A 19,236-nucleotide genomic window follows, 5' to 3' on the forward strand; every position below is an offset into this window, starting at 1 on the left:
ATTCGCCTGCCTCTGCCTCCCGAGTGCTGGGATCAAAGGCGTGCGCCACCACTGCCCAGCAAATATATGTTTATTTCCAGTCTTGCATTCTGGTAAATAAACTGAATTAACTACTAAATACTACTGTTTTACTCATTATTAATTAATGTAGTTAATAAGCAATTACATGAAATAACATGAATAAACTACATTAAAACTGTTGCAGAGGGCAGGAGAGATGGCTCAGGGATTGAGAGCTCTTGCCACTCTTCCAGAGACATTAATTTGTTCAATTTCCAGCACCTTGGCTTACAACTGCCTGTAAATCCAGCTCAGGGGAATCTGACATTCTCTTGTGACCTCTGCATGTACCCATACTTACTTGGATAGATCCACATACACATACAGCAAGTGAAACTTCAAAGCCAGTACATTAACAGAACTGTATGGCACGCCAAGGGAACCTAGTAAAGGTGTAGAGGTCTGTTTATAGAGGTTACAGAATAGCATCTGAACCGAAGTCCCGAGGCTGAGTTAAGCATCTCCAACTTTACTTGGTTCTATTTGTGCAGGGCTTCTTCTAGTTCCTAGGAAGTATCACGGTTCTTCTCTGCTTCAGTTTCTAGACTCTGCTGAGCTTATGATTCTAACAGCCTTTCCCTGGCTATCTCTCAACCGCTTGAGAGGTCCATCATATCACTTCCTCAGTTTGGCTCTTTATACACTGTGTGAACGTGTGTGTATCTGTGTATGGTTATAGGACTGTGTGGGTGCCGGTGCCTATGGAAGCCAGTTACAGACAGCTGTGAACCACCTGATGTAGGTGCAGGGAATCAAACTTGGATCCTCTGCATGCTCTTAACTGCTGAGCCATCTCTCCAGCCCTAAATTTCTTCACATCACCACTCATATTTTGTAACTGCATATTCCTGGATGGGATTATTTGCCCTGAATCTTAGTGGAACGCAAGCATCGCAACGGCAGGCATCCAGTATGGTGTATTAGTGCACAATGACGCCCACATAGACTTACTCAATAACTACACAATGAATGAAAGGAGTAGCAGTTAGCAGGCTGTCTCTCCTGATCAGCCTCGTTTCTGTCATCACTGCCATCACCGAATGACTCAGGTTGAGTTCAAACCAGCCCAGAGCCTACCCCACCAACTACTGGCTCCTCTGCAATATTTCAGATTGTGATTCAGGGCCTCTCTCTGAGGCCTCTCACAGGAATAGTTTACCTTGGGGGTTTTGAGCACAAACTTCGGTTTGCCTTCATCCTGGCCCAGCTGTGCCTTCAGTTTTAGGAGTTTCGTCACCTCCTCCTCGATCTGTGGAGGGAAAAACGCCGCTGGACTGACCATTCATCACTCCCCTCCCTCCCTTCCCCTCGATCCTCCTCTCTCTTAGGCCTAGCCTCGATTCTCTCGGGACCCACCCTATCTCCTCACTCAGCCCCGTTCACTCTACCAGCCTGGTTCCTTCATTCACATGTCTGTCCTCCAGCCAGATCACTTTCTATGCGCCTCCGGTTTTGTCCGGGCCCCTCTCCTTCCATCCGAGTCACAACCTACCTGCTCAGCGGACGCTTTCTGCTCCTTAAGACCCCTCACATGCGCTCCCTGAAGTCGCACCAGCTCCTCCAGCGCAGCACGATCTGCCATCCTGCCTGCCAGCAGGAACTGACGGCTGTCTAAACCCGCCTTGGCGGACTCAGCCTAGGTTCGGATGACTTCCGGTTACCGAGTCCCCGCTTTCGTGCCTAGAGCGTGTCTGGCGAAGGTGGAGGGAACACTTCCGGGTCAGGGAGCGTGAGATCCTCGGAGTTCAGCCCCACCATCCGAACTAACTCGGATCTCAGGTGTTTCCAGCTCTCCGTAGCTTTCCAGAAATCGGACTGGCCTCGTTCCCAGTTCCAGAAAGCCGGCGTCCTGCTGCACAATGCCCCACCTGGGGCCCCTGCGCCGCAGGGCCTGGGCTGCGCTGCTCGGCCAGTTCTTGCGACCTCCCCGCACTGTGTGCATCCGCGGCTGTCATAGCCAGGTGAGCCCTGAGCCGGCTCCTTCCCGGTGGGGCTTCCTAGCCTGAAAGCCTAGACTCGTGGTTTTTATTGTGTTATTACAATTGGCCTTTACTTTTTTATTTTCTTTTGTGAGTATGGGTATTTTGCCTGCATGTATGTGTGCCCTGTGTACACGCCAGTCGAGGCTAGAAGTGGGCGTTGGAGCCCCTGATCCTGGAGTTATAGGCGGATACTGGGAGTGGTACCCAGGTCACTCCAGTCCTGCAATTTGTTTTTTATTGATTAGCCACTTTGTACTTGCACGGCCCTAAGCGTTTTGGGTGTTTTTGTGGTTTTATTATTGGGGAAATCTCAGAAGTTGAGAGTTTTATCTCCGTTTTACAGTTGAGTAAGCGGAGATCATAGGGTTAAATGACCTCTCTGGCTATATAGCAACTGAGTTAGTTATATGAGGTTTCTTCTCAACCATCTGAAACTCTTGAACATATTAGAATTTGGAACATATCGATACAGCTATTCCCCCAAACTATAAATGAACCGAGTTTATGCCCATCAAGTGAATTTACCCTAACATGAAGCTCAGAGAAACATTTTCAGGCATAGATGAATTTCGGAATTAGAATAAGGGTTTGGGGACTTGAACTCAGGGTTTTTATTTTTTTTTTTTGAGTTTTTTTTGGACTCTCCAAAGTATGGAATCATCACTATTTGTATTTCTGGAAGGACCTGTGGGTCTTTAGGCCTGATTCCTTTTTATAGAAGAGTTTTTATCTATTAATTAGTGTGGGTGGGTGTTGGTGCGCCACGCAGCGTTTCTGTTCCTTGCTTCACCTGTATCGTCTGGGGATTGAGCTTAGGTGGTCGTGATAAGTGGCCGGCACGAGCCGCCTCGCCAGCACTGTCAGCGGCCGTTACCTGTCTTCAGAAAGCAGATGCTTTGTATCATCATGCTCAACATTGTCAGTCATAGCAGTTTACTGTTCCTGTTGTTGTTCAACCAGGAATGTTATTCCTATCATTCCTGTGTGTGTGTGTTAATTGTGGGAAGTGAATTTCTCTTTCGACTGTGTGAATGGGTCTCGGGGATCTAACTCAGGTGGTCAGACTTGGTGGATACCCACTGAGCTATCTTGTTGACCCAGGTTTGTTCTTTTTTCTTAGGCTGGTTCTGTCTTTATGCTCCATTTACCCTGTCTCCAAGTCTGATTCGTTCATCCCCTCTCCTTCCTTCCCTCCTTCCTTTACTCCCTCCCTTCTCTCTCCCCTCCCTCCCTTCTCTCTCCCCTCCCTTCTTTTTTTCCTTCCTTCCTTCCTTCCTTCCTTCCTTCCCTCTTTCTTTCTTTCTTTCTTTCTTTCTTTCTTTCTTTCTTTCTTTCTTTCTTTTTCTTTCTTTCTTTCTTTCTTTCTTTCTTTCTTTCTTTCTTTCTNTTCTTTCTTTCTTTCTTTCTTTCTTTCTTTTTCTTTCTTTCTTTCTTTCTTTCTTTCTTTCTTTCTTTCTTTCTTTCTTTCTTTCTTTCTTTTTTACTTTCTTTTTTCGTGTGGTCTTACTGTGTAGCCTTGGCAGGCCTGGGGCTCACCATGTAGACCCTCTGGCCTTAAACTCGTAGTGATCGACCTGCCTCTGCCTCCAACTATTGTGATTAAAGGCACATACCACCTTTTTTTGCCATTTGAGTAAGAACTGAGAACTGGAGTTGTTTTTGTTTGTTTGAGACAGGGTCTCATTATGTAGCTCTGAGTGCCCTGTAACTAATTATGTAGGCAAGGCTAGCCTCGAACTCACAGAGACCCTTCTGCTTCTGTCTCTCAAGTGCTGGGATTACATGTATGTGTGTCCAGCTGAGAACTGGAGTTTTTTTGTTTGTTTGTTTGTTTGTTTGTTTTTTCGAGACAGGGTTTCTCTGGGTAGCCCTGGCTGTCCTGGAACTCACTCTGTAGACCAGGCTGGCCTCGTAGACCAGGCTGGCCTCGAACTCAGAAATCCACCTGTCTCTGCCTCGAGAACTGGAGTTCTAATCCCTGCTTCTAGAAGTTTAATGGTGGCAGTTGTGGGTTCGGTGTCTTTATTATTCTCAGATACTTCAACTTTTTTCAGACATTTAAGTGAAAATGCTTATGTAGTAAAAAAGACTTCATATATATTGCAGGTATAATTGGAAATTCCATATGAACAGGAGATCAGGATAGAGAAAATGGTATTCAGGAAACTTTTTGCTTGAGGTCAAGGGTCTTTTCAGACCCTTGATGGTCTACAGGGTCAAAGATGTCACAGGTCTGGTCAGTGCCCAGAGAAGGCAGATCTCATGTTCCCTTTTCTGTCAGGTTGCAAAGGCAGTGTTAACGTCTGAACAACTGAAATCGCATCAAGAAAAACCGAATTTTATCATCAAGGTTCCAAAGGTAACACCCCCTGCCCACCCTACCTGCCAAGAGTGCTGTGCTGGCAAGCCTACTCTCCCTGCCTCTCTCTTTTAAATCTTGTTTTTTTGTTGTTGTTGTTGTTTATTTGGTTGGTTTTTTTGTTTGTTTGTTTTTTGTTTTGGTGGGGTTGGGGGTTGTTTTATTGTTCTTGAAATTCTAGATGGGCCTCAAGTTGTTTCAAACATCAGATTTCGGACATGGCTTAACCTAGTGTCTTAAATGCCCCTCATCGTTTCAAACATCAGATTGTGGACATGAGGTAACCTACAGTCTTAAATGCCCCTCATCTTTACTCTGGCTACTTTGGCTTTCCAGGGCACCAGGGATTTAAGTCCTCAGCAGATGGTGGTGAGGGAGAAAATCCTCGATAAGATCATCAGCTGTTTCAAATGTCATGGGGCAAAGGGGTTGGATACACCAGCGTTTGAGCTAAAAGTAAGAGCGGAGGGGCGCTGAGAACCCCGTTGTTTACCTGCCTTCGGTTTCCCACAGGGCTTTTCATCTGTGGTCCTCTGAATCATAGCTATTTCTGACTGACTCTTGCAGGAAATGCTCACCGAGAAGTATGAAGACAACTTCGGCCTCATGTATGATTTGAAGGATCAAGGTGGAGAGTTGTTGTCTCTGCGCTATGACCTTACTGTATCCTTCTGAATGCAGGAGCCCGACCCGTTTCTACCCAAATCCAGAGGGAAGGGACTAGAGGAACTTCAACAGCACCTTGATGTCCAGTTTCTCCCAGAAGGCATTTCTTCCTTCAGAGCCTAACATGAAGGCCTTGTTGTTTAACTTCAGTGTGGATGAGAATGTCTCCAAGAAGTTTTCGGAAACACAGAGTACTGAGTTTAGCTCCAGAGATCCTAAATTCTGTAACTGGTGTTTATAAATGTGCCTGTAAAAGAAAATTAGTTAATTATTGTATGTGTATAGTGGTGCTTGTGTGGACATGCTTGTGAAGATGAGGGAAGAACTTTGTGGAGTGGTTCTTTCCTAACTTCTGTATGGGTCCTAGGAATAGAACTCAGATTGCCAGATGTGTATAGCAAACCCCTTTCCCTGCTGTGCCATCTTGTGAGTGCTAAGCCAGTGGTTCTCAACCTGGGTCATGACCCTCCAGGAGTTGCATGTCAGATAGCCTGTGTATCAGATATTTACATTATGATTCATAACAGTAGCAGAACAAAACAAAAATGGTTATGGTTGGGGGGGGGGAGTTCACCACAACAATTGGAACTATATTAAAGGGACACAGTGTTAGGAAGGTGGGGGACCACTGCTCTAAACATTTAAAAACAGAATCCTGGAAAATATGCATATGGTCTTTGGCTTATGCTTTCAGTAACAGGATTTTAAATTGTAGGTGAGTTCAGTTCCACAGCTTGACTACTTTGTAAGTAGTTGGGTAATGGTCTGAATGGGGGGAAATAGACCAGGACCAAGTTTCTTAGGTCATTTCTATCCCTGCCTCTTTTTTCTGTTTAACTTTCAGTTTCAGTAAGTGAAACACCTTTGTTAACACCTAGCACTGCTAGGCTTCAGAGACAGTGGGAAACAAGCCTAGGAAGGTCCTTGTTTTCTTCCTGTAAAATGAGGATAATTTCCAGGAACTCAGTTCTCCCTCCTGTCTGAATGGTAGGTCTTCACATTGAACATAGTATCTTTCTTCCTCAACCTCTTTATGTAAGGTCCCTTTTGCTCGCTATCTGGCCATGAATAAACTGAAGAAAATGAAAAGATACCAAGTTGGAAAGGTGTGGAGGCGAGAGAGCCCAGCCATAGCCCAGGGCCGCTACCGGGAGTTCTGCCAGTGTGTAAGTGGTCTGACTGGGACAGCATGGTTAAGTGATGGTTTTAAGCTCCACCGTTTTGTTTGTTTGGGTTTGTTTTGTTGTTGTTTTGCTTTTTTTTTTTTTTTTTTTAAGCAGGGTCTCTCTATGTAATCCTGGCTGTACTAGAACTCACTAAGTAACTTGCTTTGAACTCAGAGAGCCATCTGCCTCTGCCTCCAGGATTAAAGGCAAGCACCACCATGCCTGTGCCTGTCTTTCTTCTTCTTCTTTTTTTTTTTTTCTCTAGGATTTTGATATTGCTGGTGAGTTTGACCCAATGATCCCTGATGCAGAGTGTTTGAGGATCATGTGTGAAATCCTAAGTGGATTGCAACTGGGGGACTTTCTCATTAAGGTGAGACCAGCCTTGTAGGTAGTGAGGGAGAAGTTTGAATTTGGCCTGTGAAATTGTCTTAGTATTGCTTTAATGAGTCAAGAAATTTAGAGATGGCCATTGTTTTGAGGGAAAGGGCATTGATTGCCAGGACATAGATTAATTATATTGAGTTGACAGGTAAATGACCGTCGGGTTGTAGATGGGATGTTTGCTGTCTGTGGTGTTCCTGAGAGCAAGCTCCGAACCATCTGCTCCTCAATGGACAAACTAGACAAGGTAACAAAGAAAACGTGCTGAAAATAGATCCTGTCTGGGTTTCTGCCCTGCCCTCAAATCCCTGTCATTAGGGAAAGAGTAAGGAGACCATGGCTAGAAGTGGCCATGCATGAAAAGGAAAAAGGTTAAGGAGACATTTTAGAACAAGGTCTGAGTTATACCACGCAGTGGGGATTGTGGCTGGGTTTCCTGAGTTGCCTCTGGTTTTACTGAATTTACTGTTAGCCCCTTAAGATATCCATAACAAATGAAAATGAGAGGTCTTGCTTCAGTTAGAGAAAGGGCCGAGCTAATGTTTGGATCTTAATGCAGATGTCTTGGAAAGACGTGAGGCATGAGATGGTGGCAAAGAAAGGTCTAGCTCCTGAGGTGGCTGATCGAATTGGGGACTACGTCCAGTATCACGGTAAGAGCCAGGGTTTTTAGAGCTGTGATGGACCAGGTTGAGGGTGATCTGTGTTTGTTGAACTTCTACCTCCAGATGAGCTCCAGAGTCTGGCCTGGATAAGGTTTCCCTTTTATGCATTCTCGCTACTTTATGTCTTCTTAGCAAAGGCAGAAACAGAGAAAGGTCTGTCCATGAGACCAAGGCTTCAGTCCTTTTAAAGAAAATGAGGAATTTATTTATATGCTAGAGCATATAAATTCAAGCTGACTATGGTGACACACATTTTTTTATCCCAGAACTCAGGAAGCAGGGGCAGGTGGATCTTTATGAGTTCGAGGCCAGTCTGGTCTACAGAGTGAGTTCCAGGACAGCCAGGGCTATGTAGAAAGACCCTGCCTAAAACCAAACCCCAAACAAAACAACCCCAAACAACAACAACAAAAACTAGATAAATTCAGATGAAACATTATCAGGTAAATAGCAGAGAAATTACCCAACTTTTCTTCCCAGGGGGGATATCCCTGGTTGAGGAGTTGTTGAAGGATCCCAGACTATCCCAAAGCCAGCTGGCCTTGCAGGGCCTAGGAGACCTGAAGCTGCTCTTTGAATACCTGAGGTTATTTGGAATTGCTGATAAGGTAGGCAGAGCTGGGACTGGGCCTCCTGTTGAGTTCTTGGGTTCTGAGTCTGGTCCAGGACTGACTAGCTTTTCCATTACAGATCTCCCTTGATCTGAGCCTGGCCCGGGGCCTGGACTATTATACTGGAGTGATTTATGAAGCAGTACTGCTAGAGTCTCCAGCTCAGGCCGGAAAGGAAACTCTGAGTGTGGGTAGTGTGGCTGCTGGTGGGCGCTATGACAATCTGGTAGCCCAGTTTGATCCCAAGGGCCATAACGTGCCTTGTGTGGGGTTGAGCATTGGAGTAGAGAGAATCTTCTACCTTGTGGAACAGAAGATGAAGGTAGGTCCTAAGTAGAGTGAAGTGCCCTTGAAGGCTAATAACTAGTTTCTGGAGGTACATTTGGATTTTTTCCCCTTTTCTTAATGATCCTCTTGCCTTTTGGAATTGCTAGTGCAAAGGAAATACCTTTCTTTTTTTAAAAAATTTATTCCTTCTTTTTATGTATATAAGTGCTTTGTCTAAATGTATGTGCATGCCTGGTGCCAGTGGATGTCAGAAATGGAGGAAATCAGAGCTCTGGGTGGTTGTGAGCCACAGTGTTGGTGCTGAGAACTGAACTTGGTCTAAAAGAACAAGCCCTCTTAATGGCTGAGCCACCTCTCCAGCCCCTTCCTCCCTCTGCCAACCCTCACTCACCTCCTTCTTGAAAGAACTTTCTGAAATAGGATGTCTTTCTGAGTTCAGGAGGGCCTTGAACTTATAGTCTTTCTGCCTTGGCTTCCTGGGTGCTTGGATTACAGTTGTGAGAGCCACCTTTGGCTGTAGGTTTAGTTTCATCTCTTTGTTTTATTAGATGTCTGGTGAGAAGGTTCGAACCACAGAGACCCAAGTGTTTGTGGCCACACCCCAGAAGAACTTTCTCCAAGAACGTTTGAAGATAATTGCAGAGCTTTGGGACGCTGGGCTCAAGGTCTGGTGGTGCTGATGTCTTGAGTGATCTGGGTGTATGTTGACAACAGTGATCGTGGCTCATTTCTACCATATGTGTAGAGTGGTACTCAGGCCGTTTTCAACTCACCACTAGAGGGCTAGCTACGTAATTCTGGCTCCCTTGAAAATGTATGTTCTTGGGCACATATATAACACAATCACTTTAAGTCCTCTAACTTTCTATTTATTCTTTTCAGGCAGAGATGCTTTATAAAAACAACCCTAAACTGTTAACCCAGCTGCACTATTGTGAGAAAGCAGACATTCCTCTGATGGTCATTATTGGTGAGCAAGAGCAGAATGAAGGTGTCATCAAGCTCCGTTCAGTGGCCAGCAGAGAAGAAGTGAGTTGGAGCTGGTATAAATACAGAGTTCTAAATGTTCTACCCCCACTTTTTTAAAAACAGGGTCTTGCTGTGTAACCCAGACTGGCCTGGGACTGTCTCAGGGGGCTGGCCTTGAATTTGTGACCTTCCTGTTTTAATCTCTTAGGTGCTGTGGCAATGGCATATATTGTCATGCCTAGATCCCTGACTCTTTTAAGAGATGTGTTCTCTGAGGAAGTAAATTTAAAAATATGTCTTTTAGGCTGGTGAGATGGCTCAGCGTGTAAGAGCACTGACTGCTCTTCCAGAGGTCCTGAGTTCAAATCCCAGCAACCAAATGGTGGCTCACAATCACCCATAATGAGATCTGATGCCCTCTTCTGGTGTGTCTGAAATCAGCTACAGTGTACTTATGTATTATAATAAATCTTTAAAAAAATATGTCTTTTAAATTACACGTGTGTGTGTATTCGTGCACACATATACCATGCATGTGTGTATGTCAGCTTGCAGGAGTCAGTAGTCAGTTCCCTCCTTCCACCATTTGGGTCCCAGGTGTAAATAGTAAGAATGGATGCAGAGTGAAGTGAATTTGGAAGAATTGGCTAAGACACTAGTATCCTTTTCTAGTTTGTCACACACAGATTCTCTTGTGTTTTAGGTGACCATTAATCGAGAAAGTCTTGTGGCTGAAATTCAGAAGCGACTGTCTGAGTCTTGATTAGTGCCTGATTTCTATCTGCTGCCTGTAGAGAAAAAATTTTCATCTAGGACTGAGTTCTGGTGGACTTTGCAACAGTGGCCAGCATGGATGTTGTACAAGTGCCTTCTGCTTCCATCTCTCCTGGACGCAGAACTACAGAAGGTCCTGAGGACTCGTGGACTAGCACTAGCAGCTGCTCCGCTAGAACGCACATGGCTGTCACGCCGGAGAGGCATCCTCTAGCTGTAAAGGCAGATCTGAAGTGCCTCTGAATTCTGTCAAAGGGATGTGAGGATGGTTGCTATGAGCAAGGCTCTGGAAGAGTTGCCTGAGGCTAAGACTCTGCACCATTGAAATGAGAAGCTAAATATGTACTTCACCTCCGACTGTAGCTTGGGAGCCAGATTCTGGAGAACTTGTCTACATCAGACTATGGCTTGCCCATGGAGTGTTAAATGGACAGTAAGAATGGACAGAAAAAAAGAGATGGTGTCCCAAGGGCCCAGCAGTGCATCTGTTGAGTCTTCCAGTTAACAGTAGAAGGGTGGGGCTATTTCATAATTTTGAACATTGAACTTAATGGATGCAATATGCTCTTTTGAGGTTTTGAACACCATTCCTTTTGTTATAGTAATTTTTCTGGAGTATTCCATATCCTGCTCTAGAGATTGTTCTAGAAGTGGTTATATGATATATTACATTTCAGAAATGTACAGTGGAAGCCGGGCCTGGTGGCGCAGGCCTTTAATCCCAGCACTTGGGGGGCAGAGGCAGGCGGATTTCTGAGTTCGAGGCCAGCCAGGGCTACCAAGAGAGACCCTGTCTCGAAAAACCAAAAAAAAAAAAAAAAAAAAGAAATGTACAGTGGGCTGGAGAGATGGCTCACAGATTAAAGGTGCATACTCCTTTTGCAGAGGACCTGAGTTCAGTTCCTAGCAACCACGTCAGGGTGATTACAACTGCCTGTAACTCCAGTAACTGGTATCTGAGGCCCTCTTCTGGCCTCCACAAACACCTGTACTTAATGTGCACATACTCATGCACAGACACATACACATAATTAAGAATAAAATAATTTTAAAAAGTAAGCATACTTTGAGTAATTCGTTACCAAAGGCTTTAATCTGTGTAGACATTAGGAAATGTTTGAATATATACTGGAGAACTGTGTGAGTTAAAAGTAACCTTTCCTGGGGCCCACACAGTAGAAGAGAAAAGATTTTCTTGTTTGTCCTCTGTCCTCTACCCACTTGCCATGACTTGTGAAGTACACATGTAGTCTTATATACAAAATAAAATGTAAAAAGCAAAACAACCCACCAAAACACCAACATAAAGTGTGGCCAGGGACACGGCTCTCCTGACAGAATGTCTGCCTAGCACTTGGGAAGTTAAAGCAGGAGGATCAGAAGTTCAGAGTTAGCTTTGGTGCCAGGCAAGGTGGCACAGGACTTTAATCCTAGCACTAGGGAAGTAGAGACAGGTCAATTATCTGTGAGTTACAGGTTGGGCATGGCTGCATAGTGAAACCCCGTATAAAAATTTATTCAGCCTTGCATTTACATAATATGCTCTCTCAATAAAACAAAACAAAACAACCCTTTGCCTGATGCTACATACATTTAATCTCAGCAGTGAAGTGGTAGGGCAGAGGCAGGGGAATCTCTGGGGTGTGGGGTCACTTGAATAAGAGTAAAGATTAAAACTAGCAGGATACAAGAGGAGGATATTTAGACAGGAGGTTGGATAGATGAAGAGGGTAAGATGCAGGGGGAATTTGGGGAAAGCAGCCTCAAAGAGGGAGGTCTTTTCGGGACCACAGATGGGCAGAGGTCCTGTGACTCTAGTAATATACCAAGGAATCTCTACAAAGAGATTTTCAGGCCAGGCAGGGCCAAATAGTGAGACTTTGTCTACAAACATACCACATGTATTATCCCTATACCTCTTGGAAAGTGGTGGCAAGAAGTTCAGGAGTTTAAAATCATCTGCTGCTGCATTGTAGCTTGGGTTTCAAGACACCCTGACTCAAGTACTACCCTCTCCCACAAACAAGACCTGACTCAAGCGCTACCCTCTTCCACAAACATATTTTAAGCACTTGTCAGAGTAGTGAATGCTTCATTCTAGGGTGTTGGCTGATGCCGTTTTCAAGATTAAATTGTACTGTATAAATGAAATGAGTTTAGATGTTCTCCAGATTTCAAAATGAGTTTAACCAAAAGGCAGCACCATTTTTTGGGGGGGGGGGGAGAGGAAGGGACAATGTAAAACTACTCGTTTTCTGTGCATAATTTAGAGCCACATTCATAGTACATGCTGGTGAATGGGGCATCCAGAGCCACAAATGTTTTAGTTTTCAAAATGCGGTTTGCTAGGCAGGAAATTGCCTAGCAGGGAATTGAGCTAGGTAGCTCAATTAGAGCTTGATAGCATGAACGAAGCCTCCCGCACCACATGAACCGGGCGTGGTGGTACATGCCCGTCAATTCAGCACTTGGGAAGTAGAGGCAGGAGAAATCAGAAGTTCAAGATTAGAGACTATATAGCCAATTAGAGTTCAGTTTTGGCTACCTGAGAACCTGTCTTTAAAAATACAAAACAAAACAACCCAAACTAGAAATCCGGTAAAAAACAACAACAACAAAACAAAACAAAACAAAAAAACCCTAGAAATCAGGTAAAGTTGGTTAGATCATGGAGCACTATTTCCAAAACTCTGATTCTTTGCATAATTGAAGAGCTGAGCTATTCTTCTGGGCTTGTTTTTAAAGCCCGTGAGAAAAAACGTTGGCAGGTGCCCTTACTTCCGTGTAGCTTCACACTCCCTTTGCGCCTGCGCCATCTCCTTGGAGCAGAGGGCGGGGCCATCAGGACTGCCTTAGAATCGCCCCAGTCCTAACGCAGTTAGAATGAGAGGCTCGGATCTTATTGGAGCGTGATCTTGCCTTCTGGCTCCCGGGTGCGTTTTACGGCACTTTACGGCTTCCCATTCACTTCGCTGTGAAGATGGCGTCTGGCAGCGGGGTAGGTGTTGGTGTGACGAGGTTTGAGGGGTCTGTGGGGGGTGGTTTTTCAGAGCTAAATAGAGACAGGCTGTGAGACTTGACTGACTTCCTGACACCTCTTCGCGATCTCAGGGTTCAGGTTCGAGAGCTCCCCGTAAGGCCTTGGCGCAGAGACAGTGGAATCTCGGGAGTCTCTCGGGTTGGGGTCCCGAGTCCACCAGACCCCTGGGCGTTCCAGAGAGACTTCTCTTCCGAAAGGTCCTGGGGCCGCCCCGGTGGCCGTTAGACGGTTCCCTTAGTTTCTCCAGGGCAACAGGCACAGCGACGGATCTTGAGCACTTTTTCCCCCTCCCCACAGACAAAAAACTTGGACTTTCGCCGAAAGTGGGACAAAGATGAATACGAGAAGCTCGCGGAGAAGAGGCTCACAGAAGAGAGAGAGAAGAAGGATGGTGGGTGCTCGCTCCACGAAGGGATAAGGGGATGGTAGAGTTGATGCTGTGGCTGGAGAAGGAATGTCTCAGCAACAGGATGAATCATTTGCCAGTTAACGAGTGAGGGCAAGGAGGCAAAAAAAACAAAAACAAAAAAACCCAAAAACCCTAAGGCTTCTTCCTCTCCTTTTTACCTGAGCTTCCCCCAGGTGTGACCCATATTCAAAATCAAATCGAATCAAAACTCCCAAACAAGGGTGTCCAGCTGCTTGGGTCTTAGTTGATTCCAGATGTAGTTAAGTGGACAACTAATACTACCCACCACACTGCATGCAAACACTGAACATATGCTACTGGGTGTGAGTAACCCTCTTTTGAAAGGGTCACCTCCAGGAAAAATTCAGTTCAGCTAGACAATACATAGGAAACACTGCTTAAATTTTCTGGCTTTAAAGGGAGAAAGCTCTTTGAGAGTTGGCATTACCATCGCAAGTCTGAGGCCAGCTTGGTCCACACAGTGACCAGGCCTATGTCTATATAATTCCAGGCCAATTAGAGTCTTTCCTAGCCTCTTTGAATTGCTACATAAAGTACCTGTTGTGTCCATTCTTTGAGGAATTAAAAAAAAAAAAAAAAGAATGAGTAGTCTTCGAATTTTGGGGTTCATAGTCTTTTTTTCCCAGGAAAACCAGTGCAGCCAGTCAAGCGGGAGCTTCTGCGGCACAGGGATTACAAGGTGGACTTGGAGTCCAAGCTGGGGAAGACGATTGTTATCACCAAGACGACCCCACAGTCTGAAATGGGAGGGTGAGTTGCTTTCTGTCCGACTCTTAATACCAGAGCTGGCCCAATAAACTGTATTGGTTTTAGGAAGTGTTGAGGAGAGTCTTGGGTCCAGGGATGGCAACCGTTCTGACCATAACTTGATTCTTTGTCCTTCTTTGTCCACTGAAGTTTGTAGCCCACTCAGTCCTATTTCTAGGAGGGGTGGTTCTGTGGGCTTCTTTCTTTTTTTTTTTTTTTTTTTTTTTTTTTTTTTTGGTTTTTCGAGACAGGGTTTCTCTGTTTAGCTCTGGCTGTCCTGGAACTCACTTTGTAGACCAGGCTGGCCTCGAACTCAGAAATCCGCCTGCCTCTGCCTCCCGAGTGCTGGGATCAAAGGCGTGCGCCACCACGCCCGGCTCTGTGGGCTTCTTTCTATCAGTACTGTACTACTTCCCTGATACCTTCAGAGGGGTTGTATAGTCTGTTAGAAGACCTGAAGGCTCTGGGTGTGTTTTAGGTGGAGCTGTTAACTATAGTTTTTGTGCACCAAGATTGTGACCTATAGAAGAGTTCCATGGACCTTGTCACCCTTTGCCACCATTCCTTAAAAGTCTGTCAAGTTACAACTTAAAAAACATCAGGAGAATCAGACAGATAGCAATCCACTGTTGTGATACCTTTGCTGTGTAAATTAGCAAATTCAATATTTAGCAGCATAACATAATAATAGCTCATAGTTTCTGTGGGCAAGGAATGGAGGGGGGTGGTTACCTTAGAGGTTCTGGATCTGGGTCTCTAATAAAGCTGCAGTTGAGGAATTGACTAGGTTTGTATTTGCTGGGGCTTAAAGTAAAGTTAGAAGGTCCTCTTCCAGGCCCTCCCATGCCTGTGGTTTGGAGGCTTAAGTTTATTCTCTGAGCCTGATTGTAAGGTTATTCACAATAAAGTGTAAAGAGGGTAGTTTCCCTAAAGCAAGTCATATGAAGTTTGTTTTGTTGAGACATTAATTAGACATCATATAGTTTTACCTAAAGCTTTGAGTTTCTTTACTGAAAACAGTAAGATCCTTAGGAACCAGATTGACCCATGTGCTGTTTCTTCCCATTTGTCAGCTACTACTGCAATGTCTGTGACTGTGTGGTGAAGGACTCCATTAACTTCCTGGATCACATTAATGGAAAGAAACGTAAGGCTTGGAGGTAGTTGGTGACTGGAGCTAGGAGTGGGTTTTAAAGGGGTGCTGGAGGGCAGGTGTGGTAGAGTTGTTTTCTGGGGACTTTGGTTTGTTTGTGTGCTTCTGAGTAGTCCTGGCTGTGTGGCTGCCTGTGCATGAGCACAGAGGCCAGAGGAGGAGGTCGCCCAGTAAATGCGAGCAGGTGAGGCCAAGAGCTTCTTTTAGCCATAGTTACTTTTGTTGTGTACTTTATTATGAAAAGGTAAACAAGTAAACAAACCTAAAACAGCCAGGACGAGACTTTCCGAAGGGTGAGGATGTTATAATGACTTGTCTTCACGGTTAACCTTCCCCAGATCAACGAAACCTGGGTATGTCTATGCGCGTGGAACGCTCCACTCTGGATCAGGTAAAGAAGCGTTTTGAGGTTAACAAGAAGAAGATGGAAGAGAAGCAGAAAGATTATGATTTTGAGGAAAGGATGAAGGAGCTCAGAGAGGAGGTGAGGCTCTCGTAACCCTGCTCCCAGCTCTGAGTATCTCCCTTGTGAACTGAGGGTGACCCTCTTCCTCCACTCACTCTCCTGTCTCCAGTTTTGTTCCTGGGTTTCTTTGTACTAGGGCATCTTTGTTCAAGATCCATGAGAAATGGCTCAAAGCCTATCCATTTTTCTTTGACTTTTTAGATTAGATCTCTTGGGGGAGGGGGGGTGGCAATTATTCTTTGATTTTTTTTTTTTTTTTTTTTAAAGACAGGTTTGTTTTAGACTAATTATGGGTTCCCTGTTCCCATGCTTGCACACATAACTTCCCCTAAACTTTTTACTCCTTTTTTAAACTATAAGAGGGATTAACTAAATACAACTATTTCCTAGTTAGCCTGTGTATCTGTGTTACAGGGTCAGAGTTATTCTCTTCCATTTATTTGTATGGATTTTGGGCAAGTTAAATAACCTTAGTGAGCCTCATTCCCTGTGCTGAAGATCTTAGGATAATATTTGCACAGAACTGAGAACAGATCTTAGCATATGCTTCATGTCCCAGGATGTTTTCTGGTCAGAAGTAGAGATAACTAGGGTGTATCATTAAGAACTCCAGAGACTTAGGAAATTTCTTTTTATCCCTTAAAGTCTTGTCTTACAGTCTTCCCCCACTGCCATCTTAGAGTCAGTCTCAGGCCCTCATGCATGCTCGGCAAGTGCTTTATCACTGACTCTCAGTCTTTACTGTGGATTTTAGTCATGCTGAAAGGCGGAAAAGAGTCCTGAAGCTTACATCTCTCTTTCAGCAGCAGCAGCAGCTCTGGAACCAGCTGATTCTGAGTGATTATTTTTTTCTTCCTTATCCTTCAGGAGGAAAAGGCTAAAGCATACAAAAAAGAGAAACAGAAGGAGAAGAAAAGGAGGGCCGAGGAGGATTTGACTTTTGAGGAGGATGATGAAATGGCAGCTGTGATGGGTTTCTCTGGCTTTGGTTCCACCAAGAAGAGTTACTGAAGCGTTCTCTTTGGCCTAACTTTGGCCTATACTGGACCTAATGAGTGTGTGTTGAGGTGGGGTGGGAGCGTCATTTCTTTTTTGGGTACTGAAGAAGGTTCTTAAGAGTGTTAATGGGCAGGGCTAGGGAGTGGGTGTTTGTGGTTTCCCTCTGTGTTGGGAGAGGGCACAGGATGTAGAGGAGGTACTGTGGCGTAGTCCTTCAGCCTCAGTACATTACTGGAGTCACAGAACCTCTGCCCATCTGTGTTCCCAATAAAGAAAGACCTCCCTCTTTGAGACTGCTTTCCCCAAATTCCCCTGCATCTTTCCCTCTTCATCTATCAAACCTTTTGTCTGAACATCCTCCTTTTTCCTGTGTCCTGCTATTGTTTAATTTTTACTCTTGTTCAGCTTGCAACAGAAGGGTTTTGAGTCTCCAGTATTCGGGTACTGGCATACCCTTGGCTCAGCTCTTTCTCCCATCCCACCCCGCGGTTCTCTACCCACTTGTGCATGCATGTGATTTCTGCCTGGGTCAACGTGTGTGTGGGTATGTGTGCATGATATGTCACAAAGAGGGGACCTGAGCTAGAATCTCAGAGATTGATGCCCTGAGACCTAGTGTTGTTGGTTTCCTCAGTGCATGTAACCGGATATTAAATGGGATGAGTGTCTGGTGAGTTTTTAACCTCGTTTCTTCTGTTTCACTTCACTGAGGATCTCTGGTTTTGTCTTCCTCGGGAAGAGGTTCCTGGAAGAACCTGTTTTATGCAAAAAAGAAAGCAACAAAACAGCCCTAAACCAAACAAAGGCAGGCACTCTGGGAGACCCCGGTCCTCAGACACAGTTCAACATGTACAGTAAATGACAGTGACAAGGCCTGTTTCACATTTGTTGGTAACATGTCCATATCATTCCCTGCCCCACACGTTCCTCCACCAAGAATTTCTATAGACCCTTTCTCATCCCACCCCCTTACATATAGGTTTCCTTAGTGTGAGTTTTCCCCTCGGCTAATAGGATCTGTGCCCTTGAGAGCCCGAACAAAACATTTTAGTCCCCTGTAATTTTANCNCCCTCTGATCTTCCTAGAAGAGCTCAGGGCTAAACTTACCTGTCTGCAGTTGGACGGGCACTGGGTTATTCAGTCTTGGCACTGTTGATGATGAGCTAGGTAAGTTTTGGAATTGGGGTTTTTGTTTTATATTTTTGAGACAGGGACCCACNTGANTGGTCTTGAACTCAGATATCTGCCTGCCTCAGCCTCTCCAGTGCTGAGATTAAATGAGTGTGCCTCCATTCCTGACCAGGTTTTTTTTTTTTTTTTTTTTTAAAGTGGCTCTATAGTATATTGAGCAGTGTCCCTGGCCTTCACCCAGTAGATGTTAGTAGCATTCCCATCCAGTTTGTGACAACTACAAATATCTTTGTCCCCTGGGAGTAGGTAAATGGCTCTCNCATTGAAAATGACTAAACCTCTTATCCACTGTAGTGTAACTTGTGAACTACATGATAGACTAGTTAAAAACAAATCCCTCCCAAATATTGAGAGCTAGATCACATACTGTGCCTTGTCTAAGGAATTCAAGGGCGAGATGGGGATGAGGGCACAGGTGACAGTTATACAAGTCTTGTAAACAGATGAAGCTCCCTTTGCTGGCTCTATACTCTCAATAAAGGGGTCCACTTGACAAGACTGCCACAGTGACTTTTCTTTGATCCATATAGTCCTCACCTGTGTGTAGCATCTGAAGCACCGAATCCCATAAGCGTGTGTGTACTCCATCCATTACTGATAAGTCTGCTTTTTGCTTAATGAATTCTCATGGGATTTGGCCACTTGGATTGTTGCATAAATACTCCATATGTTGGCTCAACTTCTGGCTTGGGAATTTAAATACAGTGTTGAGCATGGTGGTGCACAGCTGTAACCCCAGCACTTGGGAAGCAGAAGCAGGACTGCTATAAGTCACAGCCAGTCTGGTCTGTATAAGACATATCAAAGAAACCTCACAGTTGCAGGCCAATTGCAATTCTTGTATGCTTTCATTGGCAGGATTACTTAAACTACACGTCCTAGAGAGATTACTCTTGTGGAGTGGATCATTTTATATTTTCAAGGCAGGTAGGACAAGGTTTCAGTGAAAGATTCTAACAATATTCACACCTTGGGAAGTCACCCATTCAACTCAGTAATGGCTAATTAGTGTTTTCTCTAGTAATGGTGAGATCATCTCTGTTATTTCCATTATAATCGTGTGTTCCAGGTTCTGAAAACACTCGGAGGAGTGGGAAATGGAATGACCTGGCTAGGTTCTATGGGGGTATGGTGGTAAAATGGTAGATTGAGAGGTGAAGATAGGGTGGGGTGGGGGATTTAGAACACAGAACAATCCTATATAACTCAGGAGTCTGGAAGAGAAGTTTATAATCCATAGAGAAACTTGTACTTGAGGTGAATGCACCTGTTGCTTAATTGGTTC

The 19,236-nt window shown here is 44.7% G+C and overlaps 3 protein-coding genes across 4 annotated transcripts in view; 2 read left to right on the forward strand and 1 right to left on the reverse strand.

The window, feature by feature from the left end:
- Positions 1-1,746, reverse strand: part of Hars (histidyl-tRNA synthetase) — a 15,442-nt gene extending 13,696 nt beyond the window's left edge. The window contains exons 1-2 of the mRNA XM_021215113.1: positions 1,553-1,746; positions 1,220-1,309 (exon numbers count right to left, since the gene is read on the reverse strand). Coding sequence (XP_021070772.1) covers positions 1,220-1,309; positions 1,553-1,642 — 180 coding nt within the window. The 5' untranslated portion in view covers positions 1,643-1,746. The remainder of the gene's footprint in view (positions 1-1,219; positions 1,310-1,552) is intronic.
- A 34-nt stretch (positions 1,747-1,780) lies between these two features.
- LOC110332905 (probable histidine--tRNA ligase, mitochondrial) lies at positions 1,781-10,040 on the forward strand. 2 transcript variants are annotated; one of them, XM_029547171.1, is made up of 13 exons: positions 1,781-2,021; positions 4,324-4,401; positions 4,738-4,857; positions 4,969-5,064; positions 6,108-6,233; positions 6,499-6,606; positions 6,766-6,864; positions 7,177-7,270; positions 7,763-7,890; positions 7,973-8,215; positions 8,730-8,846; positions 9,064-9,224; positions 9,854-10,040. In XM_029547171.1, the coding sequence occupies exons 1-13, from the start codon at positions 1,920-1,922 to the stop codon at positions 9,855-9,857; spliced, it is 1,476 nt and encodes a 491-aa protein (XP_029403031.1). In that variant the 5' UTR covers positions 1,781-1,919; the 3' UTR covers positions 9,858-10,040. The 2 variants fall into 2 exon arrangements, with proteins under 2 accessions (XP_029403031.1, XP_021069922.1); XM_021214263.2 differs by having other exon boundaries at positions 9,064-9,210.
- Positions 10,041-12,860: 2,820 nt separating this feature from the next.
- Positions 12,861-18,444, forward strand: Zmat2 (zinc finger matrin-type 2). Its single transcript, XM_021214756.2, has 6 exons — positions 12,861-12,922; positions 13,262-13,355; positions 14,021-14,144; positions 15,215-15,288; positions 15,633-15,778; positions 16,628-18,444. The coding sequence occupies exons 1-6, from the start codon at positions 12,905-12,907 to the stop codon at positions 16,769-16,771; spliced, it is 600 nt and encodes a 199-aa protein (XP_021070415.1). The 5' UTR covers positions 12,861-12,904; the 3' UTR covers positions 16,772-18,444.
- Positions 18,445-19,236: the final 792 nt, after the last annotated feature.

Source organism: Mus pahari, chromosome 15, assembly GCF_900095145.1.
Source record: "Mus pahari chromosome 15, PAHARI_EIJ_v1.1, whole genome shotgun sequence".
NCBI lineage: Eukaryota > Metazoa > Chordata > Mammalia > Rodentia > Muridae > Mus > Mus pahari.

Coding starts and splice junctions, on each gene's coding strand:
- LOC110332905 (XM_021214263.2), top strand. CDS start 1,920: ATGCCCCACCTGGGGCCCCTGCGCCGCAGGGCCTGGGCTGCGCTGCTC. Junction 5,065..6,107: donor CTCTGCGCTATGACCTTACT/GTATCCTTCTGA, acceptor TCTTTATGTAAG/GTCCCTTTTGCTCGCTATCT. Junction 9,211..9,853: donor CAGTGGCCAGCAGAGAAGAA/GTGAGTTGGAGC, acceptor CTTGTGTTTTAG/GTGACCATTAATCGAGAAAG.
- Zmat2 (XM_021214756.2), top strand. Junction 14,145..15,214: donor CCACAGTCTGAAATGGGAGG/GTGAGTTGCTTT, acceptor CCCATTTGTCAG/CTACTACTGCAATGTCTGTG. Junction 15,289..15,632: donor TCACATTAATGGAAAGAAAC/GTAAGGCTTGGA, acceptor AACCTTCCCCAG/ATCAACGAAACCTGGGTATG.